We start from the raw sequence: 24,253 nt of genomic DNA on the forward strand, positions 1-24,253 counted from the left end.
ATATTGCTTAATTCTACCAAATCATTGTTAAATTTAGCATTCCACTTATCAGGATAAGCCAACAATGTGTTTCTAAACGTATTATCTTATTCCAAATTTAGTGCTAACCAGCAACAAGCTTCTATTGAAATACGGGGGATTATTGAAATAGAAAATCAAAAAAATGAATCTCAAATAGAATCTTACTTTTATTTTTATGTAAATCAAAAGGAATAGATCACTGAAAAAGAATAGTACCAAAAAACTAAATAGCTGCTAGCCTACTACAACCCTCATAATTAGCTTCTGCTGTGAAGATTGACTTATATAGTTATATTTCAATGAATATCAATGGTAAACAAATTAAGAACACAAATTACACGCTTCTTCACGTCATTCCATTTTATGAGTAGTCACATTGATGTGTTAAGAGGATATTGAAATAAATATCCAACTTACAAGGAATCAAGTTTCCTGTCTTAGCTTACAAAGAGATTGCTAAAAAATAAACCTTAAAACTATGATTCAACACCCTACTCAACACAACCAAGCTTTGCTCAAATAAATAATTAATAAATCCCCCTTAATCCCCTGGAGCAACAATGCTAACAGACAACTTGGTTAGAGTTTTCTTGCAATAAATTAGATCCGGGGAATTGACATCCACGTCTTTTGGCCCTTTGGAACTGGAGAGAACAGCATAATTCGAGCTCCCAGATCGAGCATGGTGATGACAAACAGGCATGACCAGATCATGGTGGTGTTATAACCATTAACATTTATGCAAGCACTACAAAAGGACGTCGATGAGGATTTGTAACGCAAGCCACTAAAGCAGGCTTACCCGCTTTGCTTCACTTGTCTGAACTGCTTATCGAAATAATCGCCGATGAAGACTACAAAAAGTTAAACAACTCTCTTGTAGTCTTTTCTTGTCCTGGAAGTTGGTGGAATGTTTGGAATAGGGTTGCTACCTCTACGCCCTACAACAGCACAAGGTTGTGGTTGGAAACATGTCAAAACCTATCTAATCAACTCTTAAGAGGCTATTTGAACAAATACAAAAGGAGAAAAAAGAAAAAAAAAACAGAGAGAGAGAGAGAGAGAGAAACTAGTGAATCTTTACCCCATGATGCACCATTCCTTGGAGCAGAATTTGGAGCATCCATATTATAGGTAGAATGAGATGACTGCGCCTTGGCATGACTTTCATTGTAATGAACAGCTGGTCTCCCCTGGTTAAATCGATAAAGAGGCTGCTGTCCCAAGCGGCTTGGAGAACTTTGTGCAAAATGAGGCATTAAATATGATGGATTTCCCATTGTGTGCATGAATCCAGCATGCGGCTCATGACCTGAAGGAGGGCTTCCTACCTCTCCAGGTAAAAATGCTTGAGTTTGCCCCGTTGGTCTAAATCATGCAAGCAATAGTGAAGAGAAAGAAAACAAGAGCACTTGCACAAGCAGGAATGGATAAAAAGAAAGGACAATAAACAAAGAAAGAAGTGTGCGTTCTAAATAATGTCCATATCCCAAATAAAGAAATTCCCATACATATCATATTCTATAAGATTTAAGTCAGACCCACTATTACTTTTTTTCAGTACAATTTCTCTTTAAAACCAAAACTCATTAAGTTGACCCTACATTTTTGAAAAAAATACTAAACAATACTAATTTCAAAACTTACCTGAAAAGCATGCAAAGTCAACTAAGACAATTTAGGAACAAGGAAGCAGAAAATCCATGAGTGTCCTAAAAAAGCATCTTGAAGCATAAATTTCAGCTATCAAATTGTTTTCAACTATTCATCAAAATTAGATATTAGATGTGAGTTCCTGGCGATCAGAGCCTCCAGTATCTTATGGGAAACAAACAAAAGTCTTAACTGCCTTGATACAACTTCAATTTTACCCAAAGCAGGCATGATGAGAGATATACCTGATATGTTTTGTCACATAAGACTCTTAAGGAAAGAAATGTATATCAACAAAGAAAAGGGATGTGAGGACATGTAAGGTTATTCCTTTAGAAAAATATAAAATTAAAACTTACCTCTGAGACATACTGGGATTTAGATTAGAGATCTGGCTTGGTCTTCTCACTCCAGTCAATGGTTCTTGGGAGACTGCAGCTTGACCAAGATGTATCCCCTTGGCGAATTCACTTGTTAAGTTGCTCATTTCTGAGCTATCTTCTTGCAGAAGCAGTTCTTCACTGATTCAAAAACGAGGCAAAACGAAACATGTTACGACTCATTATATGAGCTAGGGATTAACCCAACAATCCATAGAGAACTTCATGAAAGAGGTTTCAACTTAAAGCCAGTACATTAGATAATCATGTTTTACTGTACTACACCTATTGAAAAGGATAAAAAGGGAAACATTGATAGTCAATAGAATAAATTGATGTGTTAGAGCCCGAGATGTCAAAAACATAGAAAGAGATATAGCAAGGATACAGCTACCACCTTCTGCCAATGAGCTCTCTATATTTTCTTTTCAAAAAGAATCCAATTTCTAAGCTGTTTGGATTTGTTAGATGATGCATCCCATTAATTTACCTGTAATTGGGATCCCAATCGCCGGGATCAGGCAATGAGTTACTACCCTCAGGTTTATCATGTACACCATGAGTTTTCTGGAATTGTGTATGCCCACCTTGCATTGATGAACTTGTAACATTATGCACATTAGAGTAACCAACGGTCGCACTGCTTGATCCTTGCTGTCTGGGATTTGAGTTACTGTGTAGATGTAATAGAGAGCCACCAAAGACAGGAGAATTGGCTTGGCTGGAGTTGTTTCCATCTGCAACCTGCCCTTGCCAGTGAGGGGATGATGATATTTCTTGAGACTGATAGCTACCAGGATATCCCCACCCTTTTCTTCTATTATTATACTGACTACCTGCTGCCATCTTCCCTAAAGGTGATCCATGACAACTACCCCTTGATGGTGATGAAGGGCCATAATTTCCTGGAGAACCAGCAGAGATCTGACTATACATGCTAGGAGGAGTAAACTGTGATGGGCTCGTTCCAAGAGACATAGGAACAAAATTTCCTGGGCTGACACCAAGCCCATTCCCAGGAGGGAGCTGCTTAAATCTCCTGGTGTCTGGACTGCTTCCAAGAATTGATACACCATTCTGTGCATAGAGATGCATGCCTGATGGACCCGCAGGCGAATAAAATGCATGAAGATTACTGCTATCTCCATAACTTCCATAACTGCTACTAAGCCCAGCACCATCGTGGTAGCTACTATGACTTCCTAGACTACCATAGCTACCTACATGTGCATATTGCATAACCTGATAATGAGGGCTGCTCTGCACGGGCACTCGATTTCTGCCTGGAATCTGCATGACAGTATAAAATCCTTTGCATAACATTACGGAAACCCATATTTGCCTTTGAATGTTGATAAGGTAAACGAAGATGACAAGTAGGCATATTTAATTGTGTATATATACAGCAGTTTGCTCACATTAGGGGATAGACCAGCAGCAAACCAATGGCCTCCAGCTGGGTGATGATCCACCTTAACATTCTGAGAAACAGGCTACAAGAAAAGATAATCAGTCAGAAGATCAGACGTGATTACGTTATCAAACAAAAAAGAACATATGTGATTCCATAAGCCCTCATCTTCCGAAAGTTCATTTTAAATAAATAATTCTTACCAAAAGTGCATCGTACATTGGAAGCAAAGTGAAGAGTATGATCAGTATATAGAGAAACCATCATGAAATTGTCAACTTCAATCATACTAAGGCTTAGAGAGGAAAAAACAGCTCAGGTCAGAGCAATCCAGATTCTATGTAAAACAAGGATGAGCACAGGCATAACAATGAAGTAAGCTAGACAACGGAAATTCAGAATTCCTGTTGACATACATAGTTACTCCTAAGAACTGGACTGACAATCATATTTTTCTTATAATGTAAAGTATGGGCAGACAAGCATATGAGATAGATATAATACTCGAGATCAAATAGATAGAAAAACAAAATTCCTGGTAGCCTAAAAGATGATCCACTCACCAGTCGAGGTGTCTCTGGTGCAGGTCTATAAGGACATATGAAAGGCTCCCCAGTCACAAAAGGATGCTTTGATGCCTACAGCACAATATTTGAATCTCTTAAAATATGAAAAATGACATAAAATGCTGTGGGTGATTGTTAATTCTCTCTTATCATCGATCAACTTTAAGGAAAGTAATTTCCTCTCTATTCCATTACTAATGGTGCTATCTGACAACATTTGAATCATAGTTGCATAATTTATTATTGCTTTTGTAGGAGTAAGATGCATGAAACTCCTTAAAATTGTGAAAGTCAGTTACTTCCATTCTCCTTTAATAGAGTTTAAATGAAGTAGTTTATCATATAGCAGAAGATCTATATCAGTGGCTATTATAGCTTATTCTGTTTAATCTGAGAAATAAAAAAGAATAGAGATATTGAGCGAGAAAATAAACTCCATTTCTAAAGGGAGGGGGTTCTGCAGACATTAAATGAAATAACCTAGAGCCTGATGTCACCCTGAAAGAATATCCTGCATCCTCCTACTACAAAGTTAACAAAGCATTATAATCCATCTTCTAATATTGTGTCCACCTTTGGCCCTAAGACAATTATTTGCCTTAAGTTTAACTACCCAGTGACGTACATGAAATCCAGATTAAGTCTGAAGAATCAAACTAACACCCCATGATCTTTAACCTATCGGGTTAAAAATGAGTTGTTTTCATCAAAGAAAGGCCTTACTAAAAGTTCTTATTAAATATTCTTTAAACAGGGTCCCACCCAAGATTTCTCCAAAAGCATGATGACAGAATGACTTTATACCAAGGACATCACAGTAACAACCTCAAGAGTGAGTTACCAGTTAGAGAGCATGCAACTACCTGTGTTATGAATAAAAGCATTCAAGTAGCTGCTGCTGGACAACTTTACTGTAGCTGTGGTGCTCATTATTCCACGAACTCACAATTATATGATCAGAGGGAGGATGGAACTATTGAGAGTTTATGTGAGAAAGCATTAGAGTTCTCCGACTCAATAGGGTCAACTGCTTTTTTTATGGTACCACCAATTAAGAGTTGGTTTGCCCAACTTGTTGTATCAAGAACCATTTTCAAACGATTTCACATTGTTCACAAATATTTATCTTTCACCAAAAAAGGCATTTAACAGAAACTAGAAATCAAATTTTTTCTACAAGTAGATAATAAGCAACCTGCACAGGTGACCATCGCTTGGCTGGATCAAACTCCACAAGCCCCCTCAAGAAATCTATTAGTGCTGATCGTATTTGACTCTCTGCAACAATAAAATTTTGTAAAGCATCAGAAACTCTTCGGAAATATGTAAACAACATTCACGATTACCTATCTATATACAGTATTTATGCCTTGAAAAGTAAAAATTCTAACCTTTAATAATATCCTCCTCTGCCAAATTCTTCCTGTAAGGATATTTTCTGACGATTGCTTCAAGGTTCATGTGATTGAAATACTCCTTCCCGATTACTGGCTTTTTTGACTCTCTCTGAATGAGATGCAGTAATATGTCATTAGCGGCTGACAATATGTTAGCATTTGAAGACTATCTTGCAATATGACTTGTAAAGACGCATTGATAACTGAGATAACCATTCATAGAAGGAAAGAATCAATCGTTACGTGGTGTGCTAACCATTCATAGAAGGAAAGAATCAATCGTTACGTGGTGTGCTATAGTTAGCAATTAAAACTATCAGAATTTTCAGGAGAGGCTGTTTGGGTCGACCTTTTCCTGGGACATCTCGTACTATAATTGAGCTTAGAGATAGCATCCAACACAAATAAGAATATAAGTGTCTTGTTTGGATTAATATGCTGCTATGTACCCTGAAGGACAAAGTAGCAATTGAAGATTCTGAAAAGCAGATCATAGAAGTAAAATCTCTTCCCCGGAAACTAATTTCATGTAATGCTATTCTCTGAAGAAAATTTCCATTAAGTCTGCAAATATCAGTTGCCAAGGTAGGATATCAGATCCTGAATTACTTCAATGATGTTTACACTGCCAGATTCTGGAATGAAATGAAAAGACTTGGAGCTGTTACACATGCAACAGAGCACTATTGAAATTAGAGGAAAAAGAGCTTAAACTCCACAGCAGCCATCCTCATGACTATCAAACTGATAAGCAACTTGTATATTTTCCAAATTCAAGTCTTCATAGTTTACTGGAGTTCCTACGCATTGAAATATCTTATAACATGAGTTATTGTCCAGGTGAAAACAAACCAAAGAAAAGGTCTAACAGAACCGGCCAAAATGCCAGATGTATGAAAGGAACCAATATCTCAAAGGCTCTTCTTCATATTCAAATTCAAAAACGAAAAAAAAAAACTAAATCAAGAAAAAAAGAAAATAGTTGATGTTTTAAAATAAAAACATGCAATACGGGGAAGCCATAGTAAAACATCCTACCTTTCATGTATACATCTCCTTGCATATCCTTTTTTATTACTGTATCTTTTTTATAGGTTACTTTGCTTAAACTGTTTTTTCTTCCACCTATACAGAGAAGAAAGAAAAGGAAGCAAATGCTTTAATCTCAGGTTAAAGATCATAACACTCACTAATGCTACATCAGCGCCAAAAATGATGCTAAAGTCCGGTTGTTGCATCTAACCACTTCCAAAATAACCTCAGTTTACATGGTTCAGCACACTCTTTCCTGCAGGTAGATGCAGGTCTTTTTGTGTAAAAAGTTACAGTTTGTCCGACAAATAGTTTCAAAAGCAGACATCATCAAGATCCATTTTTCATGCATGTCATGTTAGCAACTCCAATAGTAGCTGTAAAAGTACCAGGGTCCAGTTAGAAGTCTTGGTAAGGGGAAGCTTTGGAAATAGTGAGAAATCCCTATCTGTCTCTCATGTTAAATCTCTCTCCAACCAAGATAGAGACCTGAACATTTGTTCTTTATGCAATAGCAAAAACAAATGCACTCTCTCACTAAATGCAAATGATAAAAGTTCTGTGAAATGATGAAAGAGTTCCCTCTCTATGTACTTCTCATTAAGGAATTTGCATGCATGAAATAAATCCCCCTCAGCATGTCTATCACAATTTCTACTAGTAGGTAGCACTTCTATTATTCAGACATTACTATCACTTAAGCTAAAAAAGTAAGCCCCCTACCACGATGTCAGTAAACCTGAGCACATATAGGTTGACCTCTTAGATAACCGTGCGCGTGTGTACATATATATTCAGAGGTGGAGCTAATGTTCTAACTACGGGTTCGGCAGAATACAGTAGCTTTGGCCAAGCCCTGTGTTTGTGATAAGAAATCCACTAAATAAGTATAAATAATTTATCCAAAACCCAGTAACCTGCCTTTTCTAGAATCCATAAACTCAAAATTATGGATCGGCCTCAATATATATTACAATGATGGTGTCAGGGCCAGCCTGCGCGCACCTTGATTATTTTCGAGTATCAGCTACCTTTCACTAGTTCACCAGCACAAGAATTGGGTAACTCAACCAACCAAGGTTTAGGCAAATGGGATAAATCACCTAGAACTTGTCTCTGCTGGAACTTCATTGACCGTTAAGACCTATGTTGTGTGGACTCTCCAAAAATATAGCCGCACTCGTGTCGGATCCTCCAAAAATGCACTACTTTGAAGGATTTGACACACACCCACTGACATTTTCGGAGAGCCCGAGCAACATAAGTTAAGACACACCCTTTGGTGCTAGATTGCCCTCTTAAATTCTCATTCCTTATTTTTCAATTTGCTTGTAAACACATCTCATAGGCATTGAAGAACTTTCTTCCCTTCAACCTGGAAGTCTATTGGTATCACTTAGAGGTATAGCACATAGCATTCAAAATAATTCACCTCAAAGTAACAATTTACCTATACCAGTCAGATTTTTAGCTCAATACTGATAGTTGCAGACCTAAAATAAGTAAATAAATGTGTTTCTCTTAACAATTTAAGAGTTTTGATGAAGTTGTCACACAATTCAACACTTATCATCCAACGCCTGGTAATTTCGCTACTTTTCCAGCTATGTTGAATGTTAGACATCATTCTTTACTCAACTGACAAGAATGATAATGACTGTCACTTTTATCGTAAGCTGCCACCAGACACTGTAACCTGCTAGAAACCTTCACGAGAACAACATTGTGGCAATGGAAGTAAGGATGCTGGTCAAAAGTTCCATAATCCAGCATCAGATAAATTGAGAGACTTTAGGTTCCATCTTCCTGCTTCTGATTTGTTCATTCAGGTAATTTAACTCGTATGTAGTGCTTTTCCCATTGTTTCAAGAATTTTGATTCCAATTTTACCTTTACAAACTGAATTTCCAGCTAAGTAGGTGACAATGAAATGGACACCTTCTAGACTTGCACATCATGGGGCTGAATTTCGTATAATTCCCTAAAAGCAGAATTGCTGAAAGATTCTCTAATCAAAGAACTCTAATGAGTAGGAAGCAGTAAAGAAGATATAATACAATCCAGACATTTACTGAGTGCAGAAAAGACAGCAAAATAAACTGATCTGCATCTACTCTCACAGACGCTCCCCAGTTAGGGTACCACATGAACACAACCAAGAAGTAAAACAACATTCTTTCCAGCAAAACAACAAGTAAACACGTGAAGGTGCCACATATTACCAATGTAATGCACAAAATTATGTTCTTGTTTTTTCTATTAATGTTCTTCCTTGATCTTGGTATTTTAGATATTTCAGTTCCAAAAGAAAAACTTTTCCTAGTCCTGGCTACAATGTCATTTCCAAAAGATAGCATATCAAAAAAGAACTTAATCTCTAAACGCTACCAGCAAATACGAATTATTCTAGGAGACTAGACACCAAGAAAAGTACTCCAATTTTTAAGTAAAAGTAATGTATGATTTCCAGCAGCATGGGAGTGACCCTGTTGTCATAATTCATTAGTTTTGAATTTCATTGACTTACAGCTTCATATTCTTCTTCTGTCAAAGCTTGATAAACACTAGATCTGCTCAAAGGACCTGATCCACACTCTTCATGATTAATGCTCCCAACAAACTTGAAGAACTTGCTGGTGTTTTTTGCGTCCTTTAGTATGTGATCAGGGGGTTGCCCCCTGCACAAAAATTAAAATAGTATTCAACTAAGCCACAGGAGTTGATATATGAGAACCTTACATATTGCAACATAATGAACATCAGAGCAACCCAAATTTTTCCTTCATAACCAAGGAAGGACCAAATCAACTCGCATGCAAGATATAACTGTTATAAGAAGATAAAGCCTAGAGGCGTCAGCAGACAAAGCAATTGCCCTGCTGGACAAGGAACAAAAATCTTAACCAGTTAGATATAAAGGTCTTGGTGTGCAAGCTTCAAGAAGATAACTATTCCTTGTGGCACCTAACTCAGATGAGCATGTAAACTAACATGTTTGAGATCCCACAAGTGTGCAAGGTCAACATGTAAAAGATCCCACACAAATGTACTTGGGTTTTCAGTGTTTGAGTATCTTCACCAATTTATGTAATCTCCAAAAATAACCTCTACTAGAGAGTAGAGACAGGAGCAGTCCCCTGAAATAAGCCATTCCTAGGAACTCCGTCCAAAATTTACCCTATGTTTAATTTAGTCTTTAGATCTGATTCTGTTGAGCTGCATAAGCTTGTTTCGTGAGTTCCTAAGACTTGCAAATGCCTTGTCAAGGTCTTTCTTTTGTTCTTATTCAGGCTCTCTAGCCAGTCCTTAATCAATAATGTTTTCTACTCATAAGTCTGCTAGGCGCTAATAATGAGCATGACCTTGACCAGCTCCCTCAGTGTCAACCCATCACATGCAACTATCAGTATGATTGGTTCAAACTTCTCGGAGAGAAACCTTACCTTCCTTTTACTAGTTACATAGAACCATCAAAACAAGGTAACTACTACAGTTTGTAGAATCAGCTACCTAAAGTAGCTATAGAGTATCCAAGTTTTGATACCATAACTGTATAATTTTCTTGTTAGAAACTAACTGTAAAAACAATAAAAAAAAAAGACAAAAAAAAAAAAAAAAAAAAAGCAAAAACCCGTAAAGTTTTTTTTTCCTTATTAAAAAAATGGAAAGAACTTGTAAGGCGAAATACGAGATTTCTAAGGCATGGGAGCTTACCCAAGTATTTTAATCATTCTTCTCAGAAGATCAAATTCTGAAGCTCCTGGGAACAGTGGAAGTCCTAGAAATAATTCAGCAACTATGCACCCAAACGACCACATGTCAATAGCAGTGGTATATCTGAGAAGGATTAAGGTATACAATACACTAAAACCATAACAAATTCAAATAATGAGGTACGATATTAGGAAATAAAATGTGAACTCCAGTCATTTATGATTGTCGCAATATGTTAAAAGACTGCATAAATAGAAAACTCTTTACATATATCTTTTGATGACTAAGTCTACTGGGGACAAAAACTGTTCACTTTAAACATTGTAGCAAAAGTTCCAAAATCAATGAATTTATAGTTGCGGAGGTTAAGGGAGGACATGACATGCTTCTCCTAACTGATCTAGCTAATTAGAGAATGCCCAACCTGATGGCTTGTGATTCTGGTGACAAAATATAAGAAACTTAGCATATTTAAGACAGAAGGACGGAAAGCATTCCAATTATATTGCCACATAAAGCTGAACGAATGATTTTTCCACTATTAACTGAGAGCCAATGAAAGTTACTACAAAAACTTCTCCACCCAATTACACATGCAGTCAAATTCTGTGGCTGCACCAGTTCAGCCTCCTGCAGGTACTTTTATCAAAAAAGGTGAAGAGAGAAAGTAGGATCTAACTAAAAACTTAAGGATACTGATATCCCAGAAGAACTTCAGGTGATCGATAGTACCGACTCTGCATAAGAAGAATTTAGTAAATATAGAGATATCAGCGCAATCAAGTAAATTTGAACAGAAAGAAGCAACAGTCACCTGGATATAAGAGTAAACAGTACGATCCTCCATGCATGCTGATCCAAAGTCTATAATTTTAACTTCAGCTGGCTTCACACTGCCAAGATGCAAGAAACTAAATAAAATGAGAAGGCAGTGAAGCACAATAATATCTCCGACCATGGTATCAGAGAAGCTTGCCTTGTGCATAAAAGAATGTTCTCAGGCTTCAGATCACAGTGAATTATAGCAGCATCTTTCATAAGAGCTAATCCACGCAATATCTATACACATTGGAAGGCAAACTTATTATAATCTTTATTACACAAACAGATGTGACCATCATCAGAAGTTCTACCTTCAGCCCAGCAACTGATTACCTGTTTCGAGAACAACTGGACAATGCTCAGTGACAATCCTCTAAAATGGTTCAACTTTATAAGCTCATACCTGCATTAAATCTCAGAATGTTGTGGCTGTAATTGATGCAGAAAACCACACGAAACATTTAAAACGCTGCTTCTCCAGCAACTTACAGATTTGTGTCAAGCAGTTCAAACGCAATGCACAAGTGACGTCGATATACAAAGTAATCATAGATCCGAACAATATGGTGCTTATCATCAGGATCAAACTTCTTATTTAACTGGAAAAAGAAAGAAAAAAGGAGCTAATGATATCCAGATCAACTTTGCTGACTTAGCACTGAAAGTACAAAACCAGCTGAGGGATTTTTACTGTTGTCAGGATAGAAACTTCAACAAGTGCTTGTTGATAATAAGCTGGTTGATTTTTGATGACCTTAACAGCAAGAAATCTGTGTGTTTCTTCAACCCAGCACTTCGCAACCTGACCAAAAGTTCCATGGCCAAGCATATCCTTAATAACATACCTGCATACAGTGAAAACAGTACAGAAATTAGACCAATTTGTGACAAGTGAGAGGATTTACAAGGAAACTACGATTAGAATGAAATATGTCAATTTGAGCGTGTAGAACTTTAGTGATCATCGAATTGCTCCATGGAAAGAAAAGCACTTCAGATTAATCACACAGCACCACTACCGTAATTTACTCATAAACAAGAGAAAGGAGTGCAGATTCATGTCATTAAAGTAGATAATCAAATATTTATTTTTCTTGTTAAGCCTGCAAAGCCGAAGCACTGCTACATAAATAAAGTGCACTAAACCAGAAAGTACATAATGTACAACAAAAAATACTCAATAGCGATAATGAGACAACTACCAGCAAAATATTCCGATTTAACCAAATCCGAAACTTTTGCAGGGGAAAGGTATAAAACAAATCTCCTCCTCTCTAAAGGTTTTGCATATCAAGCAATTAGGACCAAAAATGCGTGAGAAAATTGTGTAACAGGGAAGAATAACCAACCTTCTCTTTGTGTCCAAATTGACCAACTCCAGATTGACCGAAAGAATGAGGTCTGAGTTTGCATTATCAAAGCCATCATTCAACACTCCAACCGATGGGGAAGTCAGGAATCTCTTTGGATTCAATTCTTCAGAGTAGTTGAACTGAGGATTGCAGATGCGGTATGTCTCAACGATATCTTTAGTCAACCTTGCCACCAGCTGCAGTTTTGAGATCATGGTGTGATGGAAAACGCTTTATTGATGATTAAACTTAGATTTCAGGGCTAAATTAACAATTAAAAAAAATAATGATAAAGCACAATTGCTAAGATGCCAAATAATTTACATAAGCTCACAAACTAGATGCATTTTACATTCAAGAGAAAAAAAAGAAAGAAGCAAAGGTGGAATTTGGAGGACATACAGCCATCAAATGACCATGTAACTTATATATCATTTAATTGAAACAGATACACCAAAGTGAAATAAATGAATAAGTTGGAGGACATACAGCCATCAAGTGACCATGTAACTTATATATCATTTAACTGAAACGGATACACCAAAGTGAATTAATAAAATATTCTACACAATGTTATTCTAGCAAAGAAAGAAACTACTCCCTCCATTTCAATTTACAAGCCACAAAGTTGAAAGAAAAACTTTTGAAACTTGTGGTCTTAAACATGCAATAAAATTTCTGTGGCTATAAAAGAATGTCATTAAAGGTAAATGTGACGTTTAAAGTTAGATTATTTCCAAATATAGAAAGGTGTCTTTCTTTTTTGAATGGAATAATAACAAGATAGTAACACAAAATGGAAGGGAAGGGGTACATTATTTTTACGATGGTAGTGTCCATGCCAACTTGCGTACACCTCGGCTATTCTACCGAGTATCTGCTACCTCCCACCAATACTGGTAGCGGGTAACTCTGCCCACTATAGCTAAAGCAAATGGGAAGAAATCACCTAGTGTTTTTTTCTCTGCTGAAATTCTGAACCTAAGACCTCATGATTCTCTTCCCACTTTATTGACCACTAGGTCACACCCTTCGCTATTTACCGCTTTTAACCCTGTTTGCATAGGCTCGTGCACAAATTTACATTCAATAATACCAGGGGCGGCGGAAGGGAGGGAGTGCTTATCTGGGAGTTTTTCATACCTAAGTAAAAATTTTGGGATAAAATGATGGCTTACATTCTCTCTTCATCATCTAATGCAAACTTAGTTTAGATTAAACATCCTAAATCTAATTGATAAACACTAGAACGTTGAACCAACAAGTACTTGTGATCAAAGTTTCCTCAAACATTTTAACGGCGTTAAAAATAACTAGGTTAAGATACAAATGATGGGTAATTTCTTTTTTTTTTTTTTTGAGAATGACAAATAATGGATAATTAATTGAGCTACACAACAACAACAACAACAACAACAACAACAACAACCCAGTAAAATCCCACAAGTGGGGTCTGGAGAGGGTAGTGTGTACGCAGACCTTACCCCTACTCCGAAGGGGTAGAGAGGCTGTTTCCGAAAGACTCTCGGCTCAAGATAATAAAAAGACAAAAGGAGAGAATATTAGATTCACCACGGAGATCATAGGGAAAAAGGAACATAAATGCAGAAGAAAAATGCAAAGCAAAAACGATGGCTAGTAAATGGATCCTGCGTCGAAAATAGAAAATAGTAAGACACGACATTGCCCCTAGCTATCTTATACAAAACCCCACCGGACTAGGCTCACAAAGGTACAAAATAACGCAAGACTCAACTACCTCCTAGCCTACAACCGTAATACTCGACCTCCACAACTTCCTATCAAGTATCATGTCCTCGGGAATCTGAAGCCTCGCCATATCCTGCCTGATCACCTCTCCCCAATACTTCTTAGGCCGCCCTCTACCTCTTCTCGTTCCTTCCACGACCAGCCGCTCACACCTCCTTGCTGGAGCATCTGGGTTTCTCCTCTGTACATGCCCGAACCATCTGAGTCTCGCTTCCCGCATCTTGTCATCAAAAATTAGGTGCTCACCGGAGCCACGTGCGCCTTCTCCCGAATGTCATCATTTCTAATCTTATCCATCCTAGTGTGTCCGCACATCCATTTCAACATACTCATTTTTGCTACTTTCATCTTTTGGATATGTGAGTTCTTAACAGGCCAACATTCAGCCCCATACATCATGGCCGGTCTAACCACCGCTTTATAGAACTTACCTTTGAGTATCGTTGACACTCTCTTGTCACACAAGACTCCAGATGCTAACCTCCACTTCATCCATCCTACACCAATACGGTGTGTGACATCCTCGTCGATCTCCCCTCCCCCGTGGATAACCGAACCAAGGTACTTGAAGCTGCCTCTACTTGGGATAACCTGTGACTCAAGCCTCACATCCACGTCCACTTCCCCCGGCCCAGCGCTGAACTTACACTCGAGGTATTCTGTCTTCGTTCTGCTTAGCTTAAAACCCTTAGGCTCAAGAGTCTGTCTCCAACTTCCAATTGAGCTACACTACAATGATAACTAAATAAATAGCTAATCTAAAAAGCCAGAATGTTGATAGTGATGATTAATAGCGATCCAACATCATTTCAAGGAAAAAGCGCGTAATGTGTAAATAAGACCCAAGTAGAGAAATGGAACACTCAAAAAGATACGCAAAAGTTAAGTAGCAAAGCGAGGTCTTCTTATCATGCAAAGTCTAAACAGCCATTCCCCATCCTCTCCCCAAAAGCATGATATCTTGTCATGCAACGTCTAAAAAGTTCTCTCCCCAAAAAGCATGGCATCTTACTAGTTTCATTTTTTTGCTAACTTCTACCCCCCCCCCCCGAACCTATGAGGTTTAAGGTGTAAAATGATGCCCCATTGACAAAAAAACTAAACCCTACACCTCTCTACCTTAATCATTTCCTTCCGCGAGATTACCTTCCTTCACAATAGGCCGCTCTTTTATCGCAAATCGCGAAAGCAATTTCTTTAACAATGTCATGTTCAAGATTTCCGATCTCCAAATGCCCAGTCATCCTCCCCTCACCTTTACCTTATTCCTGCAAACAAGGTGGAGCTTATTATCTATATTTGTGTCATCTGATAAATAATTGGATCAATTTCTCTATTCTTGCATGACGGATTGAGAATAAAACACATGATATAAGTGTGAATACTTGACATTGTTGCTTTTATCGAGGTGATTCTTCTTCCTTTCAAGAGAGAGAATGCTTTTTCCACCATTCTATTCTTTTTTCGAGTTTCTAAATCATTCACTAATTAAAGTCTACCGTCTTTATATTATCCTTCCAACATCCAAATGTTTGATGTGGAGTTTGATAACCTTAAGTTTTCCTCCTCACCAACACATTAAAATTGTGCATACTCCGCTCCACCGGATCACCTCAAACATCTTCGTGTTGATTCGGCGGTTGTAGCACACCACCTTAAATTAAACCAGGGACCAAAAGCTTGGATTAGTCTCACTCCATCAAAAACAAATAAGCATCTAAGATAATGGACCCTCCCTCCTTCAAAGCCCTAGTACTTGCAAAAAAAAATTACTATTCAAAATTACGTAAATCGAGACTGTGGAAGGCAATGATGTATTAATTTCCTAACCCCGTCCAGCGAAGGAGATAGAGTAGGAACTTACCATCCACACGGTCATACACCTTGCCAATATCCAATTTAGGATCCACAACTTCATTTGCCATAAGACTAAAGTCCAGAATATCTCACTTCTACCAGAAAAGCATATGTGAAGTAGGTATGACCTTATCTATAACACCTTTAAATTTCATAGCAAGTACCTTTGCATTGTTCTTGTAGAAACTTCCTTAGGCTAAGAAGTCGAGAATTCTTGAGGGCCATAGCACCTGTAAGGATCAAGACAATGAATAGAGAGTCGAAGCTTCTCTTGAAAGCACAAGTGCGGTAACCGCTCCAACAATCCATAACATCCTCATTTAACTTCCAACAATGACAAAAGAAAGCGAGAGCAAAAGCATCAGACACAATGCCTTTTTCCCGTTATTATTCATCACTGCTTGCTCCACTTTATCCTCTTCAAAAGGCCGCTGAAGTGCTTCCTTGTTCTAGATGGCAAGTGGACGTCGGGAGAGTAAGTCTGCTTCCTTTTGAGAGATGTTTACAATATTGTGAAACTAGCTCCCTTAACGTTCGTCGCATGGTTTTATAGCTTCAGAGCACTACACAGGGCACTTAAAAAGAGGTGGAAACCAAACATTGCGAGGTTATCCCTCTTACCTAAGAAACTAAACCCAAACAAATCGCTCTTCAAGAGAGATATCAGTAACAGCTAACACGGGTATACCTGTTTGCAAAGTCATCTTTTGTCTAAAGAAAGGGCTCCCTCAATAAGCAAACAATTGATTCTATTATTGAAACTTTATTGTTTTCATGTATGCTAGTTCCTGATATATTCTTTTTAACAATGTGAAATTTTTTCCAGACAAAAGCTGCATACTTTTTTTTTCTTTTTCAGGACAGGGTGAGGGTTACAATATGACACCTTTAAGGGCATATTATCTGGGAGTAGAGACACCTCTTAACTCATTGATCATAATTAGAAGCAAGCTGTGGGGAGAAAAGTCAGAGCACCATTGGTCGCTGGTATAGCTACAAATTCCAGTCTAAAGAGTAAATACAGCAAGCATTCCATTAAAATAGTCATAAACCTTATCGCTGATCATCCGCAAAACACGTTTACCATACTCACCCCTCCTAAGAGCTGATATAACAAACAGTTATCTTCAGTCCACCCAAGATAATATGGCAGATCAGGCCAGCCATGTAGTGGACTCTTAACTCTCAGCTGTACTGCTTCAGCAATCAGCTGTTACATGCGACCCATAAGACAAATAGACCAAGACTCTTTCTTATTACTAGCAACACAATCTATGCTTATATCCAGATTGAACTAACCTCAAATGGATTCCTTTCTTGGTCATTTAACCCGAGGTTGAAGAAACCAGACAGTATAAACAGGACAGCTTTAGACTACCATATGACGAGCTTTAGGATAAACTTTTAACTCTAATTACTTATGACATTCTATGGATACAGAAAATCATTATCTGTAAATGTACTTCCACTGACTCCTCCTAACTCAAAATTTAGAATGCAGTAATGGACGGAATTTTATCTCACCCCCAACAAATAAAGCACAAATGCAAAGTGGAATACAGTAAACAAAGTAAAGAATTCTAAATAATATTGGAGAAAGAAACACTTACAGGTCTTCTAACAACTACCCGCAAACTTTGGGGCTTAGCATTTGGCTGAAGAACAGGCAAATAAGGACCAAACACTCCCTGGCTGGGTCGCCATGAAGATGATGATGATAAGGTTTCCTCTGCCGCCTGTTCCTTAGAACTACTACTGCCCTCGTCCATTAATAACTATTATCTGTATTACAAATTACAACACAAACGAAACCCTAAAGCAAAGGAATCATCGCAATAATCTTCCGGAAATCACGAGGATTAGTTTCACCGGAAGATTCTAATCCCATCCTCATTCACCAACCAATTTCCTCATCAGTCAAACCATGATCTTTATCATCCATAGATCCATCCACACAAGATTTTCAAGTCATTCCTCTACGGCGATTAACTCAAATATCTCTTCCCCTTTTTCGTAAAAAAAACTGGTCTTTATCGGTGATGATGATAGATAACAAAGAAGACTGTGGGAGGCTATCGGCGTGACAATTGATCAAAGCAGTGGGGCGAAAAAGAGAAATAGCGATTAAATAGAAATGGGCGAGTGAATCTGAGGTAGAAGAAGAAGTGTCAAATGGAGAGGAAGCCACCGTCGCTCGGTGGAGTTTGCTCCGGATTGGGATTTTTCTGTTTTGTTTTCTTTTGGGCAAAAACCCGGCTCTGTCACAGCTACAAGTTAATATTGTAAATCTTTTATTATTATCTACACTTATTTATTCCTCTATCTTTACAATTTTATTATCTTTTTGTTTCTCCAATTATAGGAGCACTAGTATTTATTATTCAAAAAAATAACAGTGTTTAAAAGGAATTATTTTATGTACCTTCAATTTTAAAAATTTATTACATTATTTATTGTAATTTTATCTGTTATAATTGATTACTTGCATTATAGTAAGTGTTTTATTTATCTCGCAAATCCTTTTTAAATGACCTAATAGTATTAAATTTTTTATGATTTATAGAAGTAAGATTATGTTTAACTAGGAATTTCTTTTTTCTCTCTCCAATGACTATGTAAATGCTTTTACATTTACATGTATTAAATTTCATATAATATTTAATTAACGTCAAATATTATTTCATTGACTAGCATGCAAGAGCTAGTCAAAACATCAAAACCATTACATTCCAAATAATTTCTAACACGGGTGTGGTGTTTACATAAATGTTACAGTAGTGACAACATTATGAACATAACTACAAAATCCTAACAGTGCAAAAATGATTAGCTTTGATATTGTTTAAAAGTTTAAAGGAAATAGCAAGCCCCAGGTGAGAGGTACTGTAAATGATCATAGTCTAAAAAAAGCAAGAGAATTCTTATTATTTATCAGTCTTGAAATTATGTTTGGTTTAATATCTTGATCAAAATGTTTGTTTATAAATTTCTGAAAATGATATATAAGAGGAAAAATTGGCATCATCATTGTTTCTTTATTTTTGCTTGAGAATATATAACCACAAACAATACGCCCAAATACATACCTTTAAGCTTTGCTCCTTAAATGATAAATAATGAGGAAAAAGAACAAGTAATGATGCCAAGAGAACTTGCAGAACAAATTTTTTTTTACATTTTATATTTATTTATTTTGTCCGAAGCAGACATAGGGCTGATAAAATTTTGAAAAATATACTTTTGTGTGCATAAAAATACTTAATTTTATATATTTTTTGAAGTTCAAAACCGTCTTTTAATTGGAGAAATAATATAGATACATAGCAATTAAAACTTTGACATAATAGCTCATGATGATAAAAACCACACTTACGACCAGTTTTTATACCAACTGAATAAATATAAGGTACATGTATTTTATACATATATTTTGCACTTCACCATAGTTAAATAATATGTTTTGACTTTAATTTTTAACTTTAATAATTAAATTACTTAATTTAATATAAATATCGAGTGTGATTAAAAATTTATGTGACAAAGTGGAATAGAAACTAAAGAAGATTAGGATTCAAATTTCAAATCTCAATCAAAAAAAAAAATTAGATGATTTTTTTTATGGTTAAACAACTCCAGGCGAGTCCAAGTTAACCAGATAATATTTATTTCTTTAAAACAATAACAATGGGCCAAATACATATACATCCCATCCAACTTGGCATCATTTTTTATTTTGGCACGCTATCTCTATCTTGTTCCACTTTGGCCCTCTAACTCTATTTCTTATGTTCCACTTTAACACAAAAGCTGAAACCAGTGCAAAAAATATAGCCTGTTAAATATGAGGTGTAATAAATATCCAATTAAATGTGGTCACCTAGTTTTTTCATCCATGTCAAATGAGTCAATACTAAAATACCTGAACCCGACCTTATTTTTTGTGGGTTTATTTCTTCTAAACGGGTCAGGTATGAAATCGACAGATGAAAGCTTTGGAACTTAGAGAATGAAGATGGGGCAACAGTGGATGAAAAAATACGATCGAGTTCAGGTATTTTAGTAGTGACCCATTTGACATGGATGAAAAAATCAGGTGGCAACATTTAATTTGATATTTATTACACCTTAGATTTAACGGGATATATATTTTTGCACTAGTTTAAGCTTTTGTGTTAAAGTTGAAGGTAAGAAATAGAGTTGGAGGACCAAAATAGAACAAGTTAGAGATAGAGTGCCAAAATGAAAAATAATGCCAAGTTGGATGGCTTATAATAAAGATACACAAAAGAGATAAAAGGAATAAGGTGTTAATTCGCTTTGACGCCGGACAGAAAAGAGAGTAAAGATGACGAAGGCGTTGTTTGCAAGGCCAAACGTGGCGGCGCTGTGTATCCGGCGATTGAGCAGCTCCGTTCAGCCACGTGTACCTTCATTACTCAAATGCGTTTCTATTTCTGCTCGTTCCTACAGGCCAATGAAGCTCGTTCCCCAAATAGGTTCAAAGATTGAGCTTTTCGCTGGTCGTCGGACTTTCTCTACTCGTGCGACTAGCGATACTGGCTCAATTGATTCTCCTCTTATGGAGTCTATGCAGAAAAAGGTTAATTTTATCGACCCTTTGTTTTAGTATGAGTGTATTGCCCTTTTTATGACCATAACTGCAATTTTGTTTTATTGGGCTTGTGTTATCTGCTTTGTGCAATTGTGCTATCTACAGCTTGGGCATTGCTAATATCTCGTTTAAAGCAGGTGGAACCAAGATTTCAAGTTTATGGGTTCGGTATTTTAATCGTTTTAAGTTACCGGATTCTAAATTAATAATTTATACATATGCAATGGATTTTTTTAAGGCAAATACAAGATTCAAACCAAAGCTACCTGTTCGACCGAACCCGCCACTCTAGCTCTGCCCTGTTTTAAATAGTAAAACTTTAGGGATTTCTTTGACCCCGAAATATGTTCTTGGAAGCATATTTCTTTTGTTCCTTACGCTGTTACTTTTTAAGAAAAAAGATTCTAAAGCATCTGACTACCGAGTTCAAATGAGCCTGACTACTAGATAGAATATCTACGAAAGATAAGTAGAGTGAACTGAATAGTATTGATCCAAGAAAATGTTGAGTGAACTGAATAGTAAGCTAACTATCAAAGAAAGAATGAGAATTGGGAGGGAATTTGTGACCAAAAAGGACTTGAGGTCTAAACTCAAGGACCGAAAAAGAGGTATGAATTCAAGGGGCTTTAAGGACAGAGTTCAAGTCGTTGGAAGGGACAGAGGAGCGAGATTTTCGGCTCGGGAAGAAAACATCCCTGAGTATGTGCCACCTTAGAGTATCACTTAAAAAGAAGGAAGCTGATAATGATCAACTTCAAAGTCACAAAATATTTATTACAATGGTATTTCGTAGAATTGAAGACGTTAGGATTTGAAAAGAAAAAAAGGACCAAGAAAAACAATGAATATGACAACCTCTGGATGTTCAGTGAACCATGCAATGAAGCCCCTTGCCCCCAGGTTTTGGTCTAGTTTAAGAGTGCAGTGCATTATGTGTGGGTTAGCGAACCACGCCACCAACAAAAGCTTGATACGTAAGTGGAGAAGAGTAGAAGGATGGGTCCATTATCCACCTAGTTTCAAACCGTGCACCACTAGCCTGCTGGAACTTATCGTTATCCAACAAAAAAAATAGTTGAACCAGCTTCCCTGGGATCACAGATGTCGCATATTACATCAAATAGCTAACTGGCGCGTTGGTACAGTGCACCACCTTGATCCATGTGCAGTAAACTATAAAGCTATGACAAAGATTTAAATTTATAGGCACCAGAGTTGTGATGAGTTCGAGTGGATTCCTGGATGCAGGAAGTGGATGAATGAGAAAGGAAGAAAGATATAGATGCTGAAAACTTCTTGGACTACGTAAAGAGAAGAGATAAAATATAGAGGGGATGAAAGTGTTAGTGGGTGGGGCGAGGAATTTATTACGCTAGCAGTAATCAAATATTAGGAAAATCTCACATTATTCGTCTGTGTCGTAACGAAGTTAATACAACTATGCTTATAGAAAGACTTCATCGAACCAAATAAGAAAGCACGGTTTGAATTTTGGACTAAACTTGTTGAATCCCTTTTAGAAGATCCTTGCATGTTAGTTTACAATATTCTCAAATTACTCAGATTTAGTTTACTTTTTCTGTTTCTTTTTCCTCTAGTAAGTATATAAGTTATTTGTTGGAATAAACTCTAGAATGCTTGCTTCTTTATGGCATATATTAGCACCTACTTTAACTAAAGCATGGCAGCAAAAGTTCTTAAGCGCAGCATGTCCACAATTACAGTCTGGTAAAGAACTACTCCTCCTTGTCCCATCTTTTCCAATCAGTTTTGCTGTAGCTAATTGTCCACCATTTCCAAGTGTGATCTTTATGTTATGTATGGCCATGCCTGAGGGCATATCGGTTGAAGTTGATTTTTCTTTATGAAATTCCATTCACGTGTGCCATTACAGAAACTTTTGATGTTTGATCCTTTTTACAATTTTGTCATTTTTTAGGGTTTAGGGTTTATCGGTTGAAGTAGATTTTTCTTTATGAAATTCCATTCACTTGTGCCATTACAGAAACTTTTGACGTTTGATCTTGGTTACATAAACAAGGCTGTGGCGGTGTGGCCAAAGATTACATTAATAAGGATTTCTGAACTTGCTTGGCTTCTGCTACAATTAGCTGTACAAATTCCATGCACCTATATTTTCAAAAGTCTAGACTACATATCTACCTGGGATATTAAACTAAAGTGCTTACGTTCATGTATTTTGTGATAGCGTCACTTCTGTCAATAACAGACCAATTCATATTTAAATATATGCCAATAGATCAAGGAGCAGTTGAATGCGGACACAGTTGTAGTTAAAGATGCTTATGGTGATGGTCGGCATGTCAGGTGAGGTTTCTTCTCTATTAGATGGTGCATTGGATGGAAAATGAAGCTGGTTTACTAAATCAAGTGGTGAGTATATCTGTTGCTAGTTCTGTAAAGTCATTGTTATTCTTCTCGTTGCAGCATTGATGTAGTCTCTTCAGCTTTTGAGGGACAATCTGCTGTGAATAGGCAGAGGATGGTCTACAAAGCCATATGGGAAGAACTTCAGAACACTGTGCATGCAGTTGACCAGATGACTACCAAAACACCGACTGAAGCAGGGAAGTGATCACAGCACAACCAAAGAGTATCAAAACACCACCACTGCTATATTTTTAAGTCACAACTTTTCAATTGATATCAGATACATTACTATGAACAAAGAGAACTTCGAGTGATGTCAACTCTAAAGTAGTACTGTATTGCTTTACATTGGTTTGTAACAGCAGTTTGTTCATTTTCAGAATCTAGTTCTTACGTACTAGCAGTTGAAGAACAATAGTTGAACATTCCCATCTGAAGGAAGAAAATTTAAGGTCTTTGCGTGATGTCTGAAATTTTGATGAAAAATAAGAAGCGTGGAAGAAATTGGATTTAGCTGTTGGCTGATTATTTTCAGAAATTTGTAGTTGGAAACTTATCAGCTCTCTGTAGTTGCCAATATATTAGCACGAAATATCTACTCTTGTTTGATTGTTTTTTAGATATCCATTGAATTCCAATGGAAATTGCATTTGAAAAATAGCTGTATTGTTGTAGTGTTGATTAGAAGTGAAAAAGACGAAATTTGCTAATCATTTCTGGTAAGTGATCAGATGGTTTAGGCACAGCTATCACATGCGTAAAACCCAATTTTCTTGATATATTTGTCAAAGTAACGATAGAACTAAAAGCATGAGTGGGTACAAGAAGTTGGCTTGTTTGAAAAAGCAAAAGAACAAGTAAAAAAGATCAAGATATAAGAGTTACTACAAATATTTGAAAGAGGAGCAGTCCAACTGCTCAAGCCAAAGAAAAGATGCGTCTCAAAAACTTGTTTGATATGTATCAACTCGTGAATTAAGAGATCGCGCTGAGTCAGAAAATCAAAAGAGTCCTAATGAAAAACGTCATTAACGTGTATTGCAAGTTCAATTGAATAATTATCAACACGTTAACCCCATACTGAACATTTAGACGCAGTACAGACTGCAATTGCGGCACGACTTGTGAGATATAGTAGTTGTTGTTTTACATCCCTTTTCCATCCCCACTGTCTTTGTTTTTTTGAGAAAAAATGACATTATATAGCCGCTCTCAAAACAATAGCTGAAAAATGTATATTTTTTGGATATATTTTGTATATATATATATTAT

General features: G+C 36.8%; 2 protein-coding genes across 2 annotated transcripts; one reads left to right on the forward strand and one right to left on the reverse strand.

The window, feature by feature from the left end:
• Nucleotides 1-342: 342 nt before the first annotated feature.
• LOC107795930 (dual specificity protein kinase YAK1 homolog) lies at nt 343-18,259 on the reverse strand. Its single transcript, XM_016618634.2, has 18 exons — nt 17,586-18,259; nt 12,346-12,545; nt 11,688-11,841; nt 11,486-11,595; nt 11,330-11,399; nt 11,151-11,233; nt 10,989-11,067; nt 10,871-10,911; nt 10,175-10,297; nt 8,988-9,138; nt 5,423-5,537; nt 5,227-5,309; nt 4,029-4,103; nt 3,473-3,547; nt 2,545-3,344; nt 2,034-2,195; nt 1,106-1,389; nt 343-962 (listed from the first exon to the last, which is right to left on the reverse strand). Exons 1-18 carry the CDS (start codon nt 17,742-17,744, stop codon nt 886-888), a joined length of 2,841 nt encoding a protein of 946 aa, XP_016474120.1. The 5' UTR covers nt 17,745-18,259; the 3' UTR covers nt 343-885.
• Nucleotides 18,260-20,262: 2,003 nt separating this feature from the next.
• On the forward strand, nt 20,263-23,494 carry LOC107795929 (protein BOLA4, chloroplastic/mitochondrial-like). Its single transcript, XM_016618633.2, has 3 exons — nt 20,263-20,575; nt 22,851-22,918; nt 23,039-23,494. Exons 1-3 carry the CDS (start codon nt 20,321-20,323, stop codon nt 23,184-23,186), a joined length of 471 nt encoding a protein of 156 aa, XP_016474119.1. The 5' UTR covers nt 20,263-20,320; the 3' UTR covers nt 23,187-23,494.
• Nucleotides 23,495-24,253: the final 759 nt, after the last annotated feature.

The sequence above is a fragment of the Nicotiana tabacum genome, chromosome 6, assembly GCF_000715075.1.
Source record: "Nicotiana tabacum cultivar K326 chromosome 6, ASM71507v2, whole genome shotgun sequence".
Lineage (NCBI taxonomy): Eukaryota > Viridiplantae > Streptophyta > Magnoliopsida > Solanales > Solanaceae > Nicotiana > Nicotiana tabacum.

Excerpts from the sequence above, each read along its gene's own strand:
- LOC107795929 (XM_016618633.2), top strand. The coding sequence starts at position 20,321 with ATGACGAAGGCGTTGTTTGCAAGGCCAAACGTGGCGGCGCTGTGTATC. Across the intron at positions 20,576-22,850 it reads TGGAGTCTATGCAGAAAAAG|ATCAAGGAGCAGTTGAATGC; the intron begins GTTAATTTTATC and ends ATATGCCAATAG. Across the intron at positions 22,919-23,038 it reads GGTGATGGTCGGCATGTCAG|CATTGATGTAGTCTCTTCAG; the intron begins GTGAGGTTTCTT and ends TTCTCGTTGCAG.
- LOC107795930 (XM_016618634.2), bottom strand. The coding sequence starts at position 17,744 with ATGGACGAGGGCAGTAGTAGTTCTAAGGAACAGGCGGCAGAGGAAACC. Across the intron at positions 12,546-17,585 it reads GGGTAGTTGTTAGAAGACCT|CTGGTGGCAAGGTTGACTAA; the intron begins GTAAGTGTTTCT and ends TCAAAACTGCAG. Across the intron at positions 3,345-3,472 it reads CTGCTGGTCTATCCCCTAAT|ATTCCAGGCAGAAATCGAGT; the intron begins GTGAGCAAACTG and ends ACTGTCATGCAG.